Genomic DNA, 19395 nt, shown 5'->3' with positions numbered 1-19395 from the left:
CGTCCACGAGTTCGTTTACCTCGGGTCCACCATCACTGACACCCTGTCGTTGGACACTGAGCTAAATAGGAGGGTCGGAAAAGCGGCCACAACTCTGTCCAGACTCAGCAAGAGAGTGTGGAATAACAACAAGCTGTACACTCGCACCAAAATGCAAGTCTACAGAACCTGCATCTTCAGCACCCTCCTCTATGGCAGCAAGACTTGGACCCTGTATGCCCGCCAGGAAAAGAGGCTGAACGTCTTCCACTTGCGCTGCCTCAGGCGCATCCTTTGAATATCATGGAAGGACAGAGTGACCAACACCGCCGTCCTCGAGCAAGCTGGAATCCCAACCATGCACACTCTCCTCAGGCAGCGTCAACTCCGCTGGCTTGGCCACGTCCACAGGATGAATGATGGAAGGATTCCAAAAGACATCCTGTATGGTGAGCTAGCCTCTGGCAAAAGACCTCCCGGACGCCCCCAGCTGCGCTACAAAGATGTCTGCAAGAGAGACCTCAGAGAGGTAGACATCGAGCTGGACAACTGGGAAGAACTAGCAGACGACCGCAGCACATGGAGGCAGGGGTTACACAAGGGCCTTCAGAAGGGCGAGATGAAGATCAGACAGCTAGCAGAGGAGAAGCGAGTGCACAGAAAGCACAATAAGGACTTGCCAGACACCAACCACATCTGCAAGCGATGCAGCAAGGACTGTCACTCTCGTGTGGGTCTTCATAGTCACAATAGACGCTGTAAATGAAGTCCTCAATTGAAACTTTAAAGGGCGCGATCCATAGTCTATGCAGACTGAAGGATGCCTACTACTACTACTCAGAAGATCACACCAAGTGAAAGGGACAAATATATCAAACACTATTAGGGCTTTGTCTGAAAGCCTCATTTTGAATACTGCTTTATTTCAATTCTTCTTGATGGTTCAACCAAGGCAGAATGAGACTACATTACACAGTCCACAAACAACCAACAATGGCTCCTTTACAACATCCATACAACAAATTATGGCTACATCTACACTAGCTGGGTTTCTTTCAAAAAATTCAGTGGAGCATCTACACACAAAGGCTGTGTCTATATTTGCACCCCTCTTTCAAAAGAGGCATGCAAATAAGAGAAATTGAAAATGCAAATAAGGTGCAGATTTACATATCTGGCACCTCATTTGCATATTCTTTCAAAAGGAGAAAGCAGTGTAGACACAGCTCTTTTGAAAGTAAACCCCAACTTCGAAAGAACCCTTCTTTTTTATGGGAAGAAGGATTCTTTTGAAGATGGGGTTTACTTTCGAAAGAGCCGTGTATACACTGCTTTTCTTCTTTCGAGAAGAATATGCAAATGAAGTGCCAGATATGTAAATCTGCACCTCATTCACATGCCTCTTTCAAGAGAGGGATGCAAGTGTAGACACTACCAAAAGGAATTCTTTCAATATTAAATCGGAAGAAGGTAGCAGTTTTTCCGGCAGCCTTCTTCTTCTCCCAGATGAGGAAGAGTGAAAGACTCTTACAAGAAAAATGTGTGGAGGTGCCCCAGGGGCCCTTTTTTTGAAAGAGAAGTCCTCCACTGCACCGAATTCATTCAGTCCTTAGCTTGTTGTTTCAAAAGAGTAGGGGCTATGCGGATGCTCTCCATCGAAAGAGCAGATCCATCTTTTTGGTCCCCTTTTTTGTGTGTGGATGCGCTCTTTCAAAAGAAGTTTTTCAGAAGATATCTTCTGGAAGAACTTCTTTCGAAGGATAACTGTAGCGGAGATGTAGCCAATGTGTGCTGCTTTCAGAAAGAGACAAATTTGGAAACTGGGGAAAGTAAAAGGAAATAATGAACTCACGTCATCCACAGTAAACAAATCTAAAACAACCTCAAAAAGTAATTAACATACATGTAGGGATCAATAAGTGACTCAGGAGCTTAAGTCCCATTGATTTCCCATAAAATGTAGGTGTCAACATCAGGCATGTAGATATATGCCTAATTTTACAACAGACAACCTAAAAACACTAGCAAAACCAGTACAAACTAAAATTTCACACACAATGATTTTTTATTAGGCTCTACATTCTAGACATTGAAATATGAATATAACATTTGTATTCCAATGGATTTTATAACTTATATGGTAAAACTGAGAAACTAGGCAACTTTTCAGTAATAGCCTATTGTGATAAACTTGCAATTTTATGTTTGCTTAGTAAACAAATAGCTTTAAAGTGAGGTGAAACTTGGGGACATGGCAAATCAAGCTTTTGAAAGGGCTACGGTTGTCTGGAAAGACAGAGCCACTGGCCTAGGGGACATCATTTTGTTATGTTGGCTGATTCTCTACATTGTCACAAGAATGCGAGGGAGAGCATCCCAGCGGCGTGTTGGACGAAGCACTAGCACCTTGCTTTAATGACAGCAAATGTGACCAAGTACCTCAGCCACTAAACTGCAGTCATTCTTTTGGAATGACTAACTAACTCAATACACTGCACTCTTTGCTTGTGCAACACAGAGCTCAAAACACAGCAGCACCAGCAACAGTAATAACTCTGCAGCATTAGCAACACTGCAGCACTAAAAAGAAGGTTATGAATTTTTTTTACATACACTGCATCTTAGCATGTATGTTACTCTAATAAAAACCTTTTATGTTAAAAGTCAATGCTCTTGTATGGCCCAAGAAGGAAAAGTCAAAGACAAAATGGGAAAATAAAAGTGGTGGATATCAGCAGCTGGATTTACAGCCACTGGAGTCAGTATAAACTCACATTGATCTTAGAAAGGAACAAATGAGCTCCTGGGAATTAATGGCTTTGTATCAGGAGTGCTACATAACTCTTGCTCTGATTATTTAATAGAAGTTTATATAAAAGGCCACTTAAAGGCTGTGAACTGAATTTGATGCAGTATATACCTTCCTATGTTCTCAGCAGACAGGATCTGATTCAAAGCTCAGTGAAGTCACTGTGCAAACCACCCCTGGCTTCACTGGGGTTTGAATCAGCCCTTTAATTTGTTTAATTTTTTACCAGGAAGCTTAGAAATGTTCAGGTGACTTCTGTCCCAACAGCGGAGTGGTGGAGAGTAAGCTGAATGTGCTTTGTACCTGTGGCCTTTCTCCTTCAGGTATACAGAGCTTTTGTTTGCTTGTTTGGGTGTCGGGTTGAGTGTGGTCAAGTGAAGATGACAACATTTCTGAACATACAGATATTTATGCAGTTTCTGTGATTGCCATTTGGTATATTTCTGGCCTGTTCACCAAGCATTCATGTTATAACCTCTGGTATGAAAATGTGTCCTAATACAAAAGCATCTTACTTTCATAATCCCAAATTACAGCTCTGAAAGAGATCAGTCCCTACCCTCTAGTGCAACATATGCTTGTACAAATTAAACCAATCTGAAGCTACAGCTAGAAAATCACAATTCTGGCAGCATACCTTGATTTTGCTAAGTAAATAGTTGGATTCTTAGTCAAAACACCTCAGCGTAGCTACTAGAGTAAGGGAATCAATAATATATTTTACAATTAATAATGAATCCACCTGACCCTCATTTATCTATAAATGACCTACTCAGAACTGGCCACCTCTAAACCTGTCACAACCAGTTCATGGGCAATGAGACCTAGTAGTCAGAGCCAGAGCCTGTAGTCATGAGCCAGGAGTCCAGAGCCAGGTGGGTCAGAACACCATGAGATTCAGAGGCAGGAGACAAACTGAAGATCAGAAACATGAAACAGATGCTAGGAAATTAAGCTGGGTGAGCAGTAGCAGGAAGCTCACAGTTCAGAAGATAGTGGAACCCATTTATTCAGATAGCTCACGTGTCCAGCTGCTGGCTTAAACGGGCCCAGGCAAGCAATTCAGGTTCTCTAGGAATGCACTGCTCAGAACTCAGGTAGAGAGACTAAGTATGAGGCTGGGAGTCATGGGTCCCAGGTAAGCAGTTGCACTGTTTTGTTTTGTTGCTCTGTGGGGTTTTTGTTGCTGCTTGACTTGATATTTTGCCCCCATAACATTTAAGCTGAATCCCAGGGAAATATTTTTCTCTGTGTGCAACCCATGGTTTATTTTCTTTTGTTTTGTGAGTAAGTTATTGTTTATAAGCAATTGGTCTGATACCTGTGTCCTGACAAGGGGTCTGTAGACATGTAGACCTTAGGTTAGAAGACCAGCTACTGAATTACAGTTCTTTGTTCTAAGCTCTCTCTGAAGGGAAGGTTAAGAGCCTGGGGTGCCCCACAAGAAGATATCCCCAGGTCTGTCTCCCTGGTTTAAGGGGCTTTTGTTTTACTTGGGTGGTGGCAGTATACTATCCAGAGTCCAGGTGATCTGTGACCTTGGGAAGTTTTAAAGTAAAGCCTGTGTATAGGCAAGGAGTTTTGAAGTTTTTGCAGGCCCCCACTTTTGCACTACCAGATCCCTCAGCCTTTCCTCATAGGTCATGCACGCCAGCCCCTTAATTATTTTTGTTGCCCTCTGCTGAACCTGCTCCAGCACATCCACATCTGAGTTACATATGATTTCCATAGTGGTATAAAACCTCATTATAATCCTTGAGCCGCTCCAGCAGCTCAAAGCAGTTCCAGCATAAACTGGTGCACTGTGAAGGAGTGTTAAAAGGTGTCCATCTGGGCCACTCCTGTCCCTAGACCAGACTGTGGAGGCAAACACCACTCCCGCTGTCAAGCATACCCTTGGGGACACAAGCACCCAGTTTCCTTTCCCCACTGACAAAGGCTTTAGGAAGGAAACTTCGAGGAAGAATCAACCAGCTGAAGACAGTAGATCATCTGTAGGAAGTAACTGAAGCAGGGATTTAAGGGACGAGATCATCAGTATAATTGGTCACAAATTTTCTGAGAACACACTGATCACTGAGACAGCATATGGATTCCTTCCACAGCTCTCATAATTTTTTAAATGTGGCTATGCTTTTTCTTTTTCCTGGCACAAAGCTCTCTGTTGCAGCCTCAGATGCCCCTCACCTTAACTTACCTAGAGGGCTAGGAGTAACTGGCACTGTAGAGTGATACAGGCAGGGGACACGGCTGAGCTCCTCTCCACCAATCCTCCATTAGCTTAGGTACCCTAAGGACAGTTACATAAATTGGAGCAGTCCCTAAGCTACTCCAACTTATGTCAGTGCTGAGGTCAGAGAACCGTTATCAGTTCCCAAATGCCCCACTCCCCTGAGCCAAGCCAACACAAAATACAGTGGAGCTTCTAAACTTCTCTCTGAGATTTAAATGCGAGAACAAAGTGTGTTGCATGTAAAGACAAAGTGACTGTGGATGATGCTGAAGTGCACGTAGGGAGGAGTAAGACAGCCCACAGAGGACAGCCTCATAATACACAAATGAACAGAAAGGGATAGTATTTTGGCTGTATATTTTCATTTCTAATTTAAGAAAAGCACACATTTTTTTTTCTGATGTGGAATGTGGCCAACAAAGAGCACTGCAGGGAGCATCTCAGAGATAATGCTACCATCTGTATAATCAGAGATGAGAAGAGAGAAAGATGAAACCTCTACCATTGACATTAGGAAGGAACAGACTTTTTGTCTTCTTCCCTAGAAAGAAGCGTGACACATCACGGTTTTATCGATATTGCAACAGTGACAGCTGCTGAGTAAGAGTCAAAATATGTCCAAGTAACACAGCAATTTAATTTTGAACTTTAGGTTTTTTATTCCTTTTGCTGTGATGCATACTTTTCTGTTTCTCTATGCAAACCCTGTAAGACTGCCTTGAGAGAAAAAACAAAACAAAAACAAAACAAACACCAAGCAATTTCAGTTTTTTTACAAAATGAGTTCAAAGTCAGATTTTCCTATTTTTGTTTTGCCTGCACTTTTATTTGCCGAGTTTACACAGGACTGCTTTTGATTCACTTAGATTCCTTTAGAATTATTCCACATGAATACAAAATATAGGCCCTTCAAACTAGCTTATTCTTTTTGATGAGTCACCAGTAAAGGTCCAGATGCTGCTCCTTGTAAATTCAACAGGATCATGTGTGTATGCTCTGTAGATGGATATGAAGTGTAAATATGCAAGGAAATGATTTAACTTCATGATGATTTTAGATCAGTTTTTTATTTATATTTCTCTTAATTTCAGAAATCTTTGATTTTACATATTAATACTTGGCTTTGTTATGAATGTGTCCTACAACTACTATAGTCAGAAGAGGAGGTTGTTTTGACTCTTTAGATTTAGTTATATAATTAGCACCATTTTGAGAATTCAATTTAATGAGGCTATCCTCTGGACTTAGCGTTACTGGATTTCTCTTGATTTTTGACCATAGATTTCCTATTCTTTGGAAATAAAAACAAAATCAACAAGTAGCATGCTCTGGCACCATGGAAAAATTCCCAGGTCAGGGCAAAACACACCAAGCATTTACACTGGCTAATTACTAATCACTTAGTAAAAATACTGATTTCAATGGTACTGTTCATATGAGTTAGGGCTACTCACTTAGTCCCCACTTTAAGAAAACACATGCACAGTTCTTTAACCATAAATATGGCCCTAAAAATAATTATGGCCAAGAAAAACATATCACAGACAATGAAATCTGGTCTCGCTTGTGAAATCTGGTCTTTTGTGGTCTATGCTGTACAGATTTCACAGGGAGACCAGCACTTCCTTACACTGGGGCTCTTGACCCAAAAGGGGGTTTGTGAGAACATCACAAGGTTATTTTATAGAGATCACAGTATTGCCATCTTCATGTCTGCACTGACTTAAGTGCTGTGTGACCAGACAGCAGCAGCTTCTGGCTGAGAGCCCAACACTGAAAGCAATAGCAAAAAGTAAGCATAGCAACACCACACCAGGTCATCCTTACTTCTGCCCTGCTACTGGTGGCAGAACTATCTTCAGAGCTGGGCTCCCAGCCAGACAGTAGGAGCTGAAACCTACTGCAGAGAACAAGGACAACTGGCCCTCCCTGTTCTCCATGCTGCTTTGCAATCCACACCAGGAAAAGCAGCATAAAGAAAAAAAGCAATATAAAAAAGAATTACACTTACAATTTTAAAAATCCTATGACTGTGAAACTGACCAAGATACACCATGAACTTGGTAGAGCCCCAGCTATACTCTCAGACTCGCGTCCCATTGAAGTCAAGTAATTACATGTTTTCCTGAACAGAGATGGATTTAAGCACATGCTAACAAACCTTCTTGAACTGAGCCCTTACAGTTCTGCACAGAATCCCATAGGATAGCAATTCTAGTTTTCAGATGTACATTTATTGAAATGTAAATTCATTCTTTCCCAAAATATGCAGTTAAACATTTTTACTTACACAACAGAACACTTTTGCTGCCATTTGCTCATCAAACTGGCCAAGGATTATCCGAACATCATTACTCTGTGGACAAAGTAACAGATATAGGGTTTAATGCAGTCACAGACCTGGCATAAACTAAAACACTTCTTCTTCTAAGGGTCCAGTTTTGCCACACTTATCCAGACCAAGGTGTATTGTACTTTTTAGATAGGCCCACTGAAATCACTGACAATTTGCTGACTAAGGCATAATTTAACAGGTAAGATCCTCAGCTGCTGGCATAAGCCATTTTGGAGCTAAGCCAATTTTCACCAGCTGAGCATCCAGCTCATTATGAATAAAGGTGTGTGACAAGGTGAGGCCAGGGGAGTGAGTACAAGCAGTAAAGCAGGGCTGTGTTGAACAGGCAAACAGATGGAGTGGGAGCAGCTGAGGAGGAGGTGCCCCTAAATCAATTGGGGCCAGCTGGTCTCACTTAACACTGCCTTTAAAACTGCCCCCCTGCTTTTTTTCCCCCCTAATGTGGGTGATTGAGGAGAGCATAGGAGTGAGTAGACAGAAGAGGAATTTTCCTAGGAATAGCAGAGGAGGGGAGGAGTTTTCAGCAGTGAGGGGCTGGGGGCCCCTGTTCAGGTGGCTGTGAGACTTGACATGATGCCGGAAAAAAAGCAATCGCCCAGGGTGAGATTATCCAGGAAGGAGAATGTGCTGCTGCTGCCACTACCTGGAGGGTGGGGAATCATCTGAGGAATTGGTCTAGGGAGAAGAGCTGTGGTGTCCAGGGTTAGAGGAGACCTTCCCCACCAGTAGCAACCACACAGGGTCCCTGTGCTGGAACCTAGAATGAGTGGGTGGGGCCCAGGTTCCCTCCAGACCACTATCTCCCCACTCCATCCCCAGAAGGGTAACGGTGTCCTTGCTGTGGGGCCACTGGACTGAACAGAGGCCAGGAGCCCAGAAACAAGGTTAGCTTTACCACAAGTGGCAGAACTTCATTTCAAACTAGTAACTGAGAAATAGCAATATGGAGAAGAGAATAATATTTACTTTGTGCAGCTATATATTACTATTCAATAATGCTCAGAAACAGCACAGATCAAAAAGATATTTGATTCGCTTATTCTTAATTTTGCTTATTTAATTTACTGAGTCACACAGTAATAAAATCTTCAGTCTGAAACAAACACCTTTAAAATCTAAACCCTGTTAGCTCACATGAAACCTGAAAAATAAAAATTTTAAAAAGGAGTTCCATTCATATGAGCCCAAAAATGTTTGCTAAAGGGAAAGATAACAATGAAACAAACACACACCTCACCCAAGTTCTGTGTTTTAAAAATATTATAAAACTTTCCTGATTGAGACTCATAACTGAATTATCAGACTTCTGTGCCCACATTATCTCAACTTTATGTTATCAAAATACTAAACTGAAGGAAAACAAAATCAATAAAAATTTGCTGAAAACAAAAAATGAAACAAAACCTGTTGAAATTTCACCCTATAAATAGAATAATTACATTATACTTCCTAACGCACAAAGAACATTTTTTTAAAAAAACAAAATGTGTATTCTTTCTGTTACATAAAGCAGAAAATATTTGAGTCCCTATCTTTTTTATTTTTAAATCACCTTTGCTCCATAATAGGAAATTGCAGCCCAAAAGATTAAGTTGGTAGTCACTGAGATGACAGGCTTGAGGCTCTCATTCTTTACTATAGTGACTCTATAATTATTTTATTGAAAAATACTATCCATATTGCTAAACTTATTATGTCTTCTTCAGTAATACCCTTGTCCTTCTTTAATATCTTCATTGCCCACAGGTGTTCTCATTACAGTGATATCACTGTGTAATTGATTTGGCAAAAAACATGGGCTGAATACTTCTACTTCGAATGCAAGTAAGTGTTCTATGTTTGCTGTTTTTGCAAGCAAAGAGACAAACTTTCATGGAACTCCTCCATTAAATGCTTATGAAACAGAGGCTACATTGTCAAAGAAGCTCAGCGCCCAACTGCTCCAATTTAGGCACCTAAAAAAGTAACATGCTTTTTGAAAAGAGAACAGCTCCCATTTAGGAATTCCGAGTGGTGTCCAGAGATGAGCTCAGCTCTCTCTTCTCCTGCCTCCTTCCAGAGTTAAGTAAGCTCCAGTTTCATGGGGTGTTCTCAGCTACTGGGGCTACAAGCTGCCTCCTTGGGGTGCTTGTGGGGTTAGTTCTCTCACTTCTGGCCCCTCCACTCAGAGGCAATGCATGGAGCTGCACAGGGGTCATCAGTGTTGCATTGCTTCTGGTGAGGGTGGTGTCGGTCCTGCCTCTACCCTGAAGTGGTGTGGTCTGAGATCAGTGTGTTTCCTAGCTTGCACAGCCGTTGGGCCATGCCACTCAGGAGGGGGGAGGTAAAGTGGGGGTGTAGAAATGGTCCAGCACTCACTGGAAGCAGTGCAGCCATTCCACAGGAAGAGGCGGATGGGAGAGGAACGGGGAGGGGCACGGGCAGAGCATGGGTGGGAAGAAAGTGGGTCATGGTTGGAAAGGACTGGAACATGAAGGGGCAGGGGCAAGTGGCTGGTGTGTCCCCCTGGAATGCCCACACTAGTCGCCTCTGCCTCCACTGCACAACTGTTGTGGGAGCTCTGGCTCCATGTAGTTGCATAAGGGCGTAAAGTAGGAGAGGCTTTATGGATCAGCATGTGGGAGTGTTGCTCTCATAAGAGAGAGACAGGAAGAAGGCACAAAAGGACTTGCAGAAGTGGAGAAACAGATAGACCATTGGCAAACCAGAATCAGGAAGCGAAGCTACTGACCACAAAAGAGTAGCTAAATAGAGAGGGGTAGGGCTACTGAAGATGTCAAAGGACAAGAAGCTTGAATTTAATGTATGTTCTGAGCATTCACAGAGGCCAAGTCAATAAGGACTGTGCTTTGAAAATACTAAATATCTGAAAAATCATGCCAAAATGGACATCTAACATTAGTAGACAATGGTGGTGTTAATGTCTCTGTGCCTCAGTTCCCCAGTTGTAAATGAAGGATAATAACACCAGCTGCTCTCCAAGGCGTGTGGCGCATTAATGCTCCTCTCCCCTGAGTATATGGGAAGCACTCAGATGCCATGATGATAACACCATAAAAGTGTGCAGGAAGAAATTAAAAAAAAAAAAAAAAGAAACAGAATAAATGCCTGCCCATAAATGAGTCAGGAATCCTGTTGTGGAAAATTGCACATGATCATGTCATTAAAAACTGTATCATAATGCATAGTCACAAGGACACTGAATTAAAGTTGCATTGGTAACCTTAATTCTAGAATTTCCTATCTTTGCAGTACTAGACTTCGTAAGCTAAATATTTTAATATAGGATTTTGATGTATTAGATGTAGAACAAAAAAGTGGCGAGACAGAGACAAGCCTGATCTCTTGGTGCTGTGCAGGCTAATTCAGATTGGATCATCTTTGTAATCTTGCTGTAAAATAAGAGAATAAGAAAGAACATATTGGGCTTGTTTACACTAGCCCCCTTCTTTGAAAGGGGCATGGTAGTCAGCCCGACGTGGAATAGCAATGAGGTGGTGCAGTGCATGTGCAGCACCTCATTAGGCTAATTCTCGCTGCGGGAACTTTGAAGTTAGCAAAGTGGCGGCAAGCTGTGTAGCCAAGGGCATTTCAAAGTACCCACTCAACTTCAAAGTGCCCTTGCTCCCAAAACACTTTGGGAGTAAGGGCACTTTGAAGTTGTGCAGATACTTCAGCATGCCTGTAGCTACTCTGCTTGCCAGCGCTTCAAAGTTGCTAACTTCGAAGTTCCCGCAGCAAGAATTAGCCTAAAGAGGTGCTGTATGTACATTGCAGCACCTCGTTGCTATTCCCCCTTGGGCTGACTACCATGCCCCCTTCAAAGAAGGGGGCTACTGTAGACAAGCCCACTGAATTAGATGAAAGGTCCACCTAGTCCAGTATCCTGGCTTACAACAGCGGCCAACACCAGGTGCCCAAGAAGGAATGAACAGAACAGAAAATCATCAAGTGATCCATTCTCTGTTGCTCATTTTCAGCTTCTGGAAAACACAGGCTAGGGACACCCTCCCTGCCCACTTTGGCTAATGGCCAATGATGGACCTAACCTCTATGAATTTATCTAGCTTTTATAGTTCTATAACAATCTGAAGTAGGATCTCCACATTTTAAGGATAACTATCCTGAGGGATATAAAAACTGCAGGGCTCGTATGTCACACACTCTGTCTGTTGATGGTGTGGCACGAAAAAGGATGAATGGAAGGATAAAAGGGGATGCAGCTTTTTTTGGTCCCCTACAGCCATTAAGGCCTGCAACAGAAACACAAAAGCTATGTCTACACAAGCCCAAAACTTCAAAATGGCCATACAAATGGCCATTTTGAAGTTTACTAATGAAGCGCTAAAATACATATTCAGCACCTTATTAGCATGCCGGCAGCCGCAGCACTTCGAAATTGACGTGGCTCGTACAGACGGGGCTCCTTTTCGAAAGGACCCCGGCAACTTCGAAATCCCCTTATTCCTATCTGCTGTTAGGAATAAGGGGATTTCGAAGTTGCCGGGGTCCTTTCGAAAAGGAGACCCGTCTGGACGAGCCACGTCAATTTTGAAGTGCCGCGGCTGCCGGCATGCTAATGAGGCACTGAATATGTATTTCAGTGCTTCATTAGTAAACTTCGAAATGGCCATGGCCATTTCCAAGTTTTGGGCTAGTGTAGACACAGCCAAAGTGAAAAATGTGAGTTGCAAATCCCTGCCTTGCACTCTGCGGTTTTGAGGTAGTCAAAGATCTGGTGCAAGATTAATTATTCCCAGTGCTCAAAGCCAATTACTGCATATGAAAATACTATTGCTATACAAATATAGTACCCCTATAATGCTTATATGACTGATTATTCATTAAAGCTATCCTATATATTTGCCTTGGGTTCTTGCCTTAAATATAACTTCCTTAATCTTCCCTTTACAACCACTCTCGCAGCCCAACCTTCTGGATTCAGAATTGAGACTGAACTAATGTCAGAGTCAGAAAATTCTGCTTTAAATCTACCAGAAGAATCATCAGTGTATGACACAACTCATTTGATCCCTGCAAAAAATGAACATAACATACTAATTCAACAGTACTCACAATTCCTGTCAGCTGAAGAAATGGGTGACTGGGCCTACAAATCAGAACAATGCATATCTCTATTATTCAGGAACCAGGCTCACCCAGAATCCTATATTTTATAATGCTTTCAACCTTAATTATGTATAAATCTCCAGAGAAAATGCTGCTTTCATGAGTAAACTGGCAGCTGCCCAGCTTTGCAAACTTGCTTTATATTACTGTTACCCCAGCAACATAGCTTGTGAATCATTTATTAACCATTGTCAGAAACACATTTTCAAATTAAGTCAAGGAAATCATTCTCCTTTTCATTTACTGAGGCAGTTTGTTGCAGTGTCAAATCAAGAGATGGGGGAAATCCCCATGTCACAATAGTTACAGAGGGCCAAATTCAACAGTGATGTGAAAAGAAGAGTAGAGACATGCTTGGTCAGAATAAAATCAAATCAATCAATTTCGTGTTCCTTAGTCACTGCCATTCTCTCCCTCTCTGTCCCTTCCTTACATACATGGGATAAGTAGGTACCCTATGCACATTACTCTTTAATTCTCTTCCACTCCTTCATTGTGGCCTGCTGGCGGGGTGTACTTGGGCAAGCCACTTCACCTCTCTGTGTCTCAAATTCTCTGTCTGAAAAATGGGCAGAAAAATACTCACCTTCCTTGTCAAATATTTTGAGATGTATGGATGAAAAGTGCTGTAGGAGAGGTAGGTTTATTTTTGTTCTAGGCAGGGCTGGTAGTAATGCCTTTTATTGAGATTGCCTCCTATTTTTAAGCCCTCTCTTCTATTTCTTGTACCTGCCAGATTTTAACCATTTGGGCTAGGTATCTATGTTAGGTATTTATTATTAATTTGTTATTGCTGTTGTTGTTTTGTTTTTGAAGACCAGGGAGAAAAAAGCCACCACTGTGATGGGGCCATGAAAATGGCTAATATAATCCTAGAATTCATGAATGTGAGGTATTTCTACTGGTTGAGGTATTCTACCTCTCTAATCTGGCACTCTCTCATCCAGCAGCATCTGTACTCCAGAAAGATTTTAATTAGTTGGATGACCGCTTTTCAAGGGTGTGGCCAAGTTTCCTGTGGTTCCATAAAGTTTGTTTACAGACACCAGTCCTGGCTCTCAGTGTTCTGTTTACCCCTAAATTTACCCCAAACATCTTCTAAGAGCCCAGTAAGCTGTGGAAGTGTTAGTAATGCTGCTAGACAATATTGACCTCCCATGTTTCGGCAAATTCTCATGTTCATCACTGGTCAGGTCCTGGGGGTGCCAGACTAGAGAGGTTCAACCTGTAGTAGAGATAGGAAACTGTTATTCCCATTGTCCAGTGTACTGGGAAGACCTCATTTGCGGTTGGGGAGGAGAGAGGGGTTAAAATCGTAATTGAAAAGGAACCAAAGATATTTATGCTGCTTGGAGTTGAGAGGGGGACAAAGCATTTCCAGGCATAGCAAGAGACTCCCCGCTGTGTAGCTGGGTTATTCCTAAAAGACAAATACAGTTGTTGATTTTAGAAGCCTATATAACCTGTTGAAACTTAAGAATGTAACTCATTTATGTGTGTCTGCCTGCCTGTTTAATGTTGGAAAAAGCTCTCTAATTTCCTTTTCCTGTTTAATAAGTCATCATATAATTTCTATAGGATTGGCTACATGTGTTGTCTTTGGAAGACCAAAATGTAACTGAACTAGTAGTAATTCTGGATTCTTGGTATAAGTGGTGGTCCATCACAAAGATACAATTGGCTGTGCAGCAATGCAAATCAGAGTACATACAGTCTTTCTGTGACTCTGTGTTACGAGTGTAAAGTGCCCAAGAAGTTTCAACTTGGTACAGTTGGTTGGCGAAATCTATGCCTAGAACTCACAACCGATATGTGCCTTGTTTTTCAACTGTCTGCCGTTAGGTTGACACTCATTCTTTTGTGTCACCACTGGTAGGTTTAGAGGAGTAAATGAGAGGGCCTGACTTGGCTTTAAACGTGGACTATTTATTATACTTGGAACCGCTACAACTGTCAGTGTTCCGTCAGGGTGCATTTGGTTGCCACTGCAGCTTTTTATCCTCTGATGCTCATTCTGGCATTCTTTGCTTACCCTGCAGTTGCCGAGTTTTTAAAAGGGTTGCTCTATGGCTGCTTCAGTAGTTGTGCTGTGATAGTCATAGGGGGAAAAAAAGATACTAGCTTCTCCATTGCAATGGATAAGGTGTGGCATGGTTACTATACCAAGGCAGGTTCATTTCCTTTGGTGAGTAAACCTCCTTTGCCAGGGGATTATAATCTCATCTTCACTGTACTCTGGACAAAACTGATGAGATTGCTTTCTGCTCTATATCTCTGGGAAGATGACATTCCTTACGGTGAGAACTGCAGCCCAGAGAGTAAGTGGGATGCAGGCCTACGATTAATCTCCTTTACGCTCTATCAAAAACAATAAAATATGTTCATAAGAACATAAGAAAGGTCATACTTAATTAGACAAATGATCCACCAAGCCCAGTATATTGTCTACCAACAGGGGCAGAGCCAGATACTTCAAAAGCAATGAAAAGAACAGGGCAATTATCGAGCGATCTGTCCCTGTCATACAGTGTTAGCATCTGGCAGCCAGAAGCTTAGAGATACCCTGAGCACGGGGTGGCATCACTTATACTGGCTAATCCCTACAGATGAACCTGTCCTCCTTCAAGTTAGCTAGTTCTTTTCTGAACCCAGTTATACCTTTTGAACTTCACAACATCTCTTGGCAATGAGTTCCACAGTGTGATCGTGTTGTATAAAAAAAGGTAATTTGTTTTGTTTGTTTCAAACATGCCCCCTACTCATTTCATTTGGTGACCTCTGGTTCTTATGTTGCATGAAGGGATAGATATCACTGCCCTATTCACTTGTGCCACATCATTCATAAATTCGTAGATTTCTCACATATCCCCATTTTATCACCTCTTTTCTAAGCTGAACAGCCCTGGTCTTAATCTCTCCTCATATTGAAATTTTTCCATCATCCTTATCCTTTCTGTTGCCTTTCTCTGTCCATTTTCTATTTCTAATACATATTTTTTGAGATTGGGCGGCTAGAACTGCGCACAGAATTCAAGGTATGGGTGTACCATGGCTTTATTCAGTGGTATTATGTTATTTTCTGTGTTATTATCCAACTCTTTCCTAATATTCTGTTAGATTTTTGACTGCCTCTGCATATCGAATAGATGTTAAAGAGAAATTAAATAAATAAATAAATTCAATAATTCAATTAAGTTTACCTGTTCTGGTTTTTTTTAAATTGGTGTTAATTTAGCTATCGTCTAACCATATAGTAGAATCTGATTTAAGTGATAGGTTACATACCACAGTTAGTACTTCTACAATATCATATTTTAGTTCCTGCAGAACTCTTGGATGAATAACTGCTGCTTCTGGTGACTTATTATTGTGCAATTTATATATTTGTTCCCAAACTTCTTCTATCACCACCTCAGTTCATCATATTTGTCACCTAAAAAGAATTACTCAGGTGATGGAATCTCCCTCATGTCACCTCATGTGGAAACCAACCTAAAGAATTCATTCAGCTTCTTTGCAATGGCCTTGTCCTCCTTCACTTCTCCTTTAACACCTTGATCCACCCAGTGACTCCACTGATTGTTTGGCAGGCCCCCTTCTTCCAATTTTTTTTTTTAATGGTGGTTTCTTTTCCTAGTTGCTCTTCAAACTCATTTTTAGCTTTTCTAATTATACTTTTACAATTGACTTACCAGAGTTTACTCTACTTTATCTTTCCCTCCATAGGATTTGCCTTCCAGTTTTAAAAGGATGTGTTTTTGCCTCTGACCATCTTTCTACTTGTTTAGCCATCAGAGCTAGTCATGGGCAGACTAAGTAATTGCTTAGAACCTTGACCAACTCAAGAGGGTTATCAATTATTAATATGTGTTGTGTATGGGTGCGGGTGGGGGAAAATACTCCTGCTTAAGGCGTAAGGGACTGTTAGCTGCTGTGGAATGTCTTGTTCCCCTTACTATTTTTTGTATTTGGGGGTATACATTCAATCTGAGCCACTATTACAGTGTTTTTTAAATGTTTTCAAGGAGCTCGCAAGCATTTCACTCCAGTGACTGGTTCTTTTAATTTCTGTTCAATTAGCCTCCTTATTTTTGTGTAGTTCCCCATTTTGAAGTTACAAACTATTCTGGAATTCCCCCCTGCACAAGAAAGTTCAATTTAATTACATTATGGTCATTATTACTGAGGAGTTCAGCTATATCCACATCTTGGACCAGATCTTGTGTGCCATTTAGGTCTAAAGCAAGGATTGGCTCTCCCCTTACGGGTTCCAGGACTAGCTTCTCTGAGCCATGAATAATGTCTATAAATGTTGTCTTTATATGCTATCCTGAGATGACATGTTGCCAGTCAATAAGGGAATACTTGAAATCTTCCACTATTATTGAATTTTCTATTTTTATAGCCTCTGCAGACTCCCTCAGCATCCCATAATAACCATCACCATCTTGGTCAGGTGGTCAGCCAGGATAATCCTGGCACTCATGCTCATCCATCTTATTATTTAGGCTTATTGCATTTGTACATAAACAATTATAAAATCTGTCAGCCTCTCATTGTCTGTCTTTCCATGCTATAATTGAATGGGACTCTTTTATTTGACTGTCTCTCTTCAGCTCCTACATGTACTCTGAGTATGTATCCTCTCCTCTTTGCTTGGATACAGAGAATTCCTGGTAATAGATCCTCCCCAATGGGATATCACTGTGCAAACCATGTGCTTCTCTGCACCTGTAGACTTCCCCCAACTCTTAATTTAAAAATCCTCTATGACTTATTAAATATTACATGCTAACAATCCTTTTTGGTGTGGGTGGAGCACATCCTTCTCCTGTATAGGTTCGTTCTCACCCAAAGGGCTCCCTAGTTCCTAACAAATCTAAAACCCTCCTCTCTATACCACGGTCTCATCCATGCATTGAGACTCTACATTTCTCCACCTCTATGTGCCCTGACATATGGAACTGCAGGCATTTCAAGAGACTGCTATGATGGAGGTCCTGGACTTTAGTCTCTTAGCTAGTACCTAAGACCTGCCCTCTGAATCTTCATCCTACAGTAGAACGCCGACCTACGCACAACTTGAGTGCGCGTATCTCAGTTTAACATCACTCAGCATGGTGGGGAGCTGGCGTCTGGCTCTGTAGCCAGACAGAATCCCCCTGCTCTACTCCATCTTGCCCCTTTTAGGTGCCTCTGAGCATAAAGAAACAGCACAGTCTTAGAATGTTTGAAAGCACAGATGCACTTATCTCAAGCCCAGTCTTTTGATGCTTCACAGCACAGATGTACTGTCTCAGCATAACCCTGGACTGAAGAATACAGACGAGGGGGCTAACAGGCTCGCTGTTGACCACAGGGCCTCAAACTGCCCTTGGCTGGTACTGATAACTGATATGCCCACACTTCATCCCAAAAGAGGAACCTCCTGCTCATACGAAAAGAATGTCCTGTTTTAATGATTTAGTTATCTCTATCTTACAAGTGTAAATTAAATTGCAACTGCCTTGTAAGAACTGGCGTCACAAAGATGAACCAGCACAATTGGTACCTTTATATAAAGAAGAATGTGCGTGACCCAAGGGGTATAAAGCAGGGCCCAGCTGACCACTCTAACTGAGCTTCAATTACCTACACCTGCCAGTTGGGTAAGGTCTTTGCCTCCCGAGGTCCCAGGAGATGCCCTCCTCACATTGAATCCCTCAGGAAGAACAGTGAACGACGTTGGCTACGCCAGGAGTCGAAGGACGCAGGGGGTGAGAATTATACCTGCAATGTACTTTTGTGCACATTTAACAGAAAGAGCTCTTTAGGCTGAGGCGTCTGGTCCTCATATGGGTAACTTTTCCCTTGTAATCTAATTGACATGTCATATGTATCATCCCACTAGTAGTTAAGATGATAGAGCAATAACCTTGTAACCATTAAGATTCTTGTTTCTGCCTTTAATAAATAGCAACCATTTAAGCTTTCAGCCTGATTCCTTCCAGTTACTGTAACTCGGCCAAACACAAAACAAAGAATCTTAGCCGTTTGGCTGTGTCAGCCTGGTCAGTGGTAGGGTGCAGTAAAAGCTGAGCGCAGAGTCGCGTCGCCTCCATGGGGCAGACTCTTGGGGCACCCAACAGCCATCCTGGCTGCCCTCTGCGAAGGGACAGTCTGTCCTAGCAGTTAAAGACTCGGGTGAAATAAGCTCTCTGCACCAACATTTGGGGCACCCGTCAGCCACACGCTGGCTGCCCACTGCGAAGGGAATGCCTCTCCTAGCAGTTAAAGACTCAGATGTGATAAGGCACACAGACCACTCATTACCCGGCCATCGACTAACAGGCTCCCAGCTGCTTGCCACTCAGGGGAGTGAGGAAACTGAGCAGCACTGCAAAAATATGGTATCTGCGTCACTAGATGTTAATGAGGCTTTTGTAACTACTGACAAGCCAGTGCTCTGAAAGAGATGGGAAATGGACACCTCTTTAAATGGGGGTGTACAGTAGACCTCCAACTTACGATGAGGTTGTGTTCTTGCACAACCCCAGGTAAGTCAAATTTCATGTTACTTAGGCAGCCAGGAAACTGACCGATTGTAGCAGCACTGGTCGGTTTCCTGTCTGCTGTGAGCAGTTGGCAGTCTGGAGCCAAGCTCCAGCTCTCCATTGCTCACAGGAGCGGAGAAACTGACCGGCACTGCTATGCCAGTCAGTCTCTTGGTTCCCTAAGTAACATGAAATTTGACTTACGTGGGGTTGTGCAAGAATGCAACCTCAGCGTAAGTTGGAGGTCTACTGTACACCCCCATTTAAAGAGGTGTCCATTTCCCATCTCTTTCAGAGCACTGGCTTGTCAGTAGTTACAAAAGCTTCATTCACATCTAGTGAAGCAGGCACTATA

At 42.2% G+C, this 19395-nt stretch overlaps 1 protein-coding gene across 2 annotated transcripts in view; it reads right to left on the bottom strand.

Moving 5' to 3' along the window:
* Positions 1-19395, bottom strand: part of GABBR2 (gamma-aminobutyric acid type B receptor subunit 2) — a 776613-nt gene that overhangs the window by 416115 nt on the left and 341103 nt on the right. For both annotated transcript variants that reach the window (XR_012644212.1, XM_074985985.1), the window contains exon 5: positions 7312-7377. Coding sequence is in view for 1 of the 2 variants with exons in the window: in XM_074985985.1 (XP_074842086.1) it covers positions 7312-7377 (66 nt within the window). In the remaining variant the exon portion in view is untranslated. The remainder of the gene's footprint in view (positions 1-7311; positions 7378-19395) is intronic.

The sequence above is a fragment of the Carettochelys insculpta genome, chromosome 2, assembly GCF_033958435.1.
Source record: "Carettochelys insculpta isolate YL-2023 chromosome 2, ASM3395843v1, whole genome shotgun sequence".
Lineage (NCBI taxonomy): Eukaryota > Metazoa > Chordata > Testudines > Carettochelyidae > Carettochelys > Carettochelys insculpta.
Note: the sequence above shows the minus strand (reverse complement) of the source record. Positions and strands in the feature narration are given on the sequence as shown.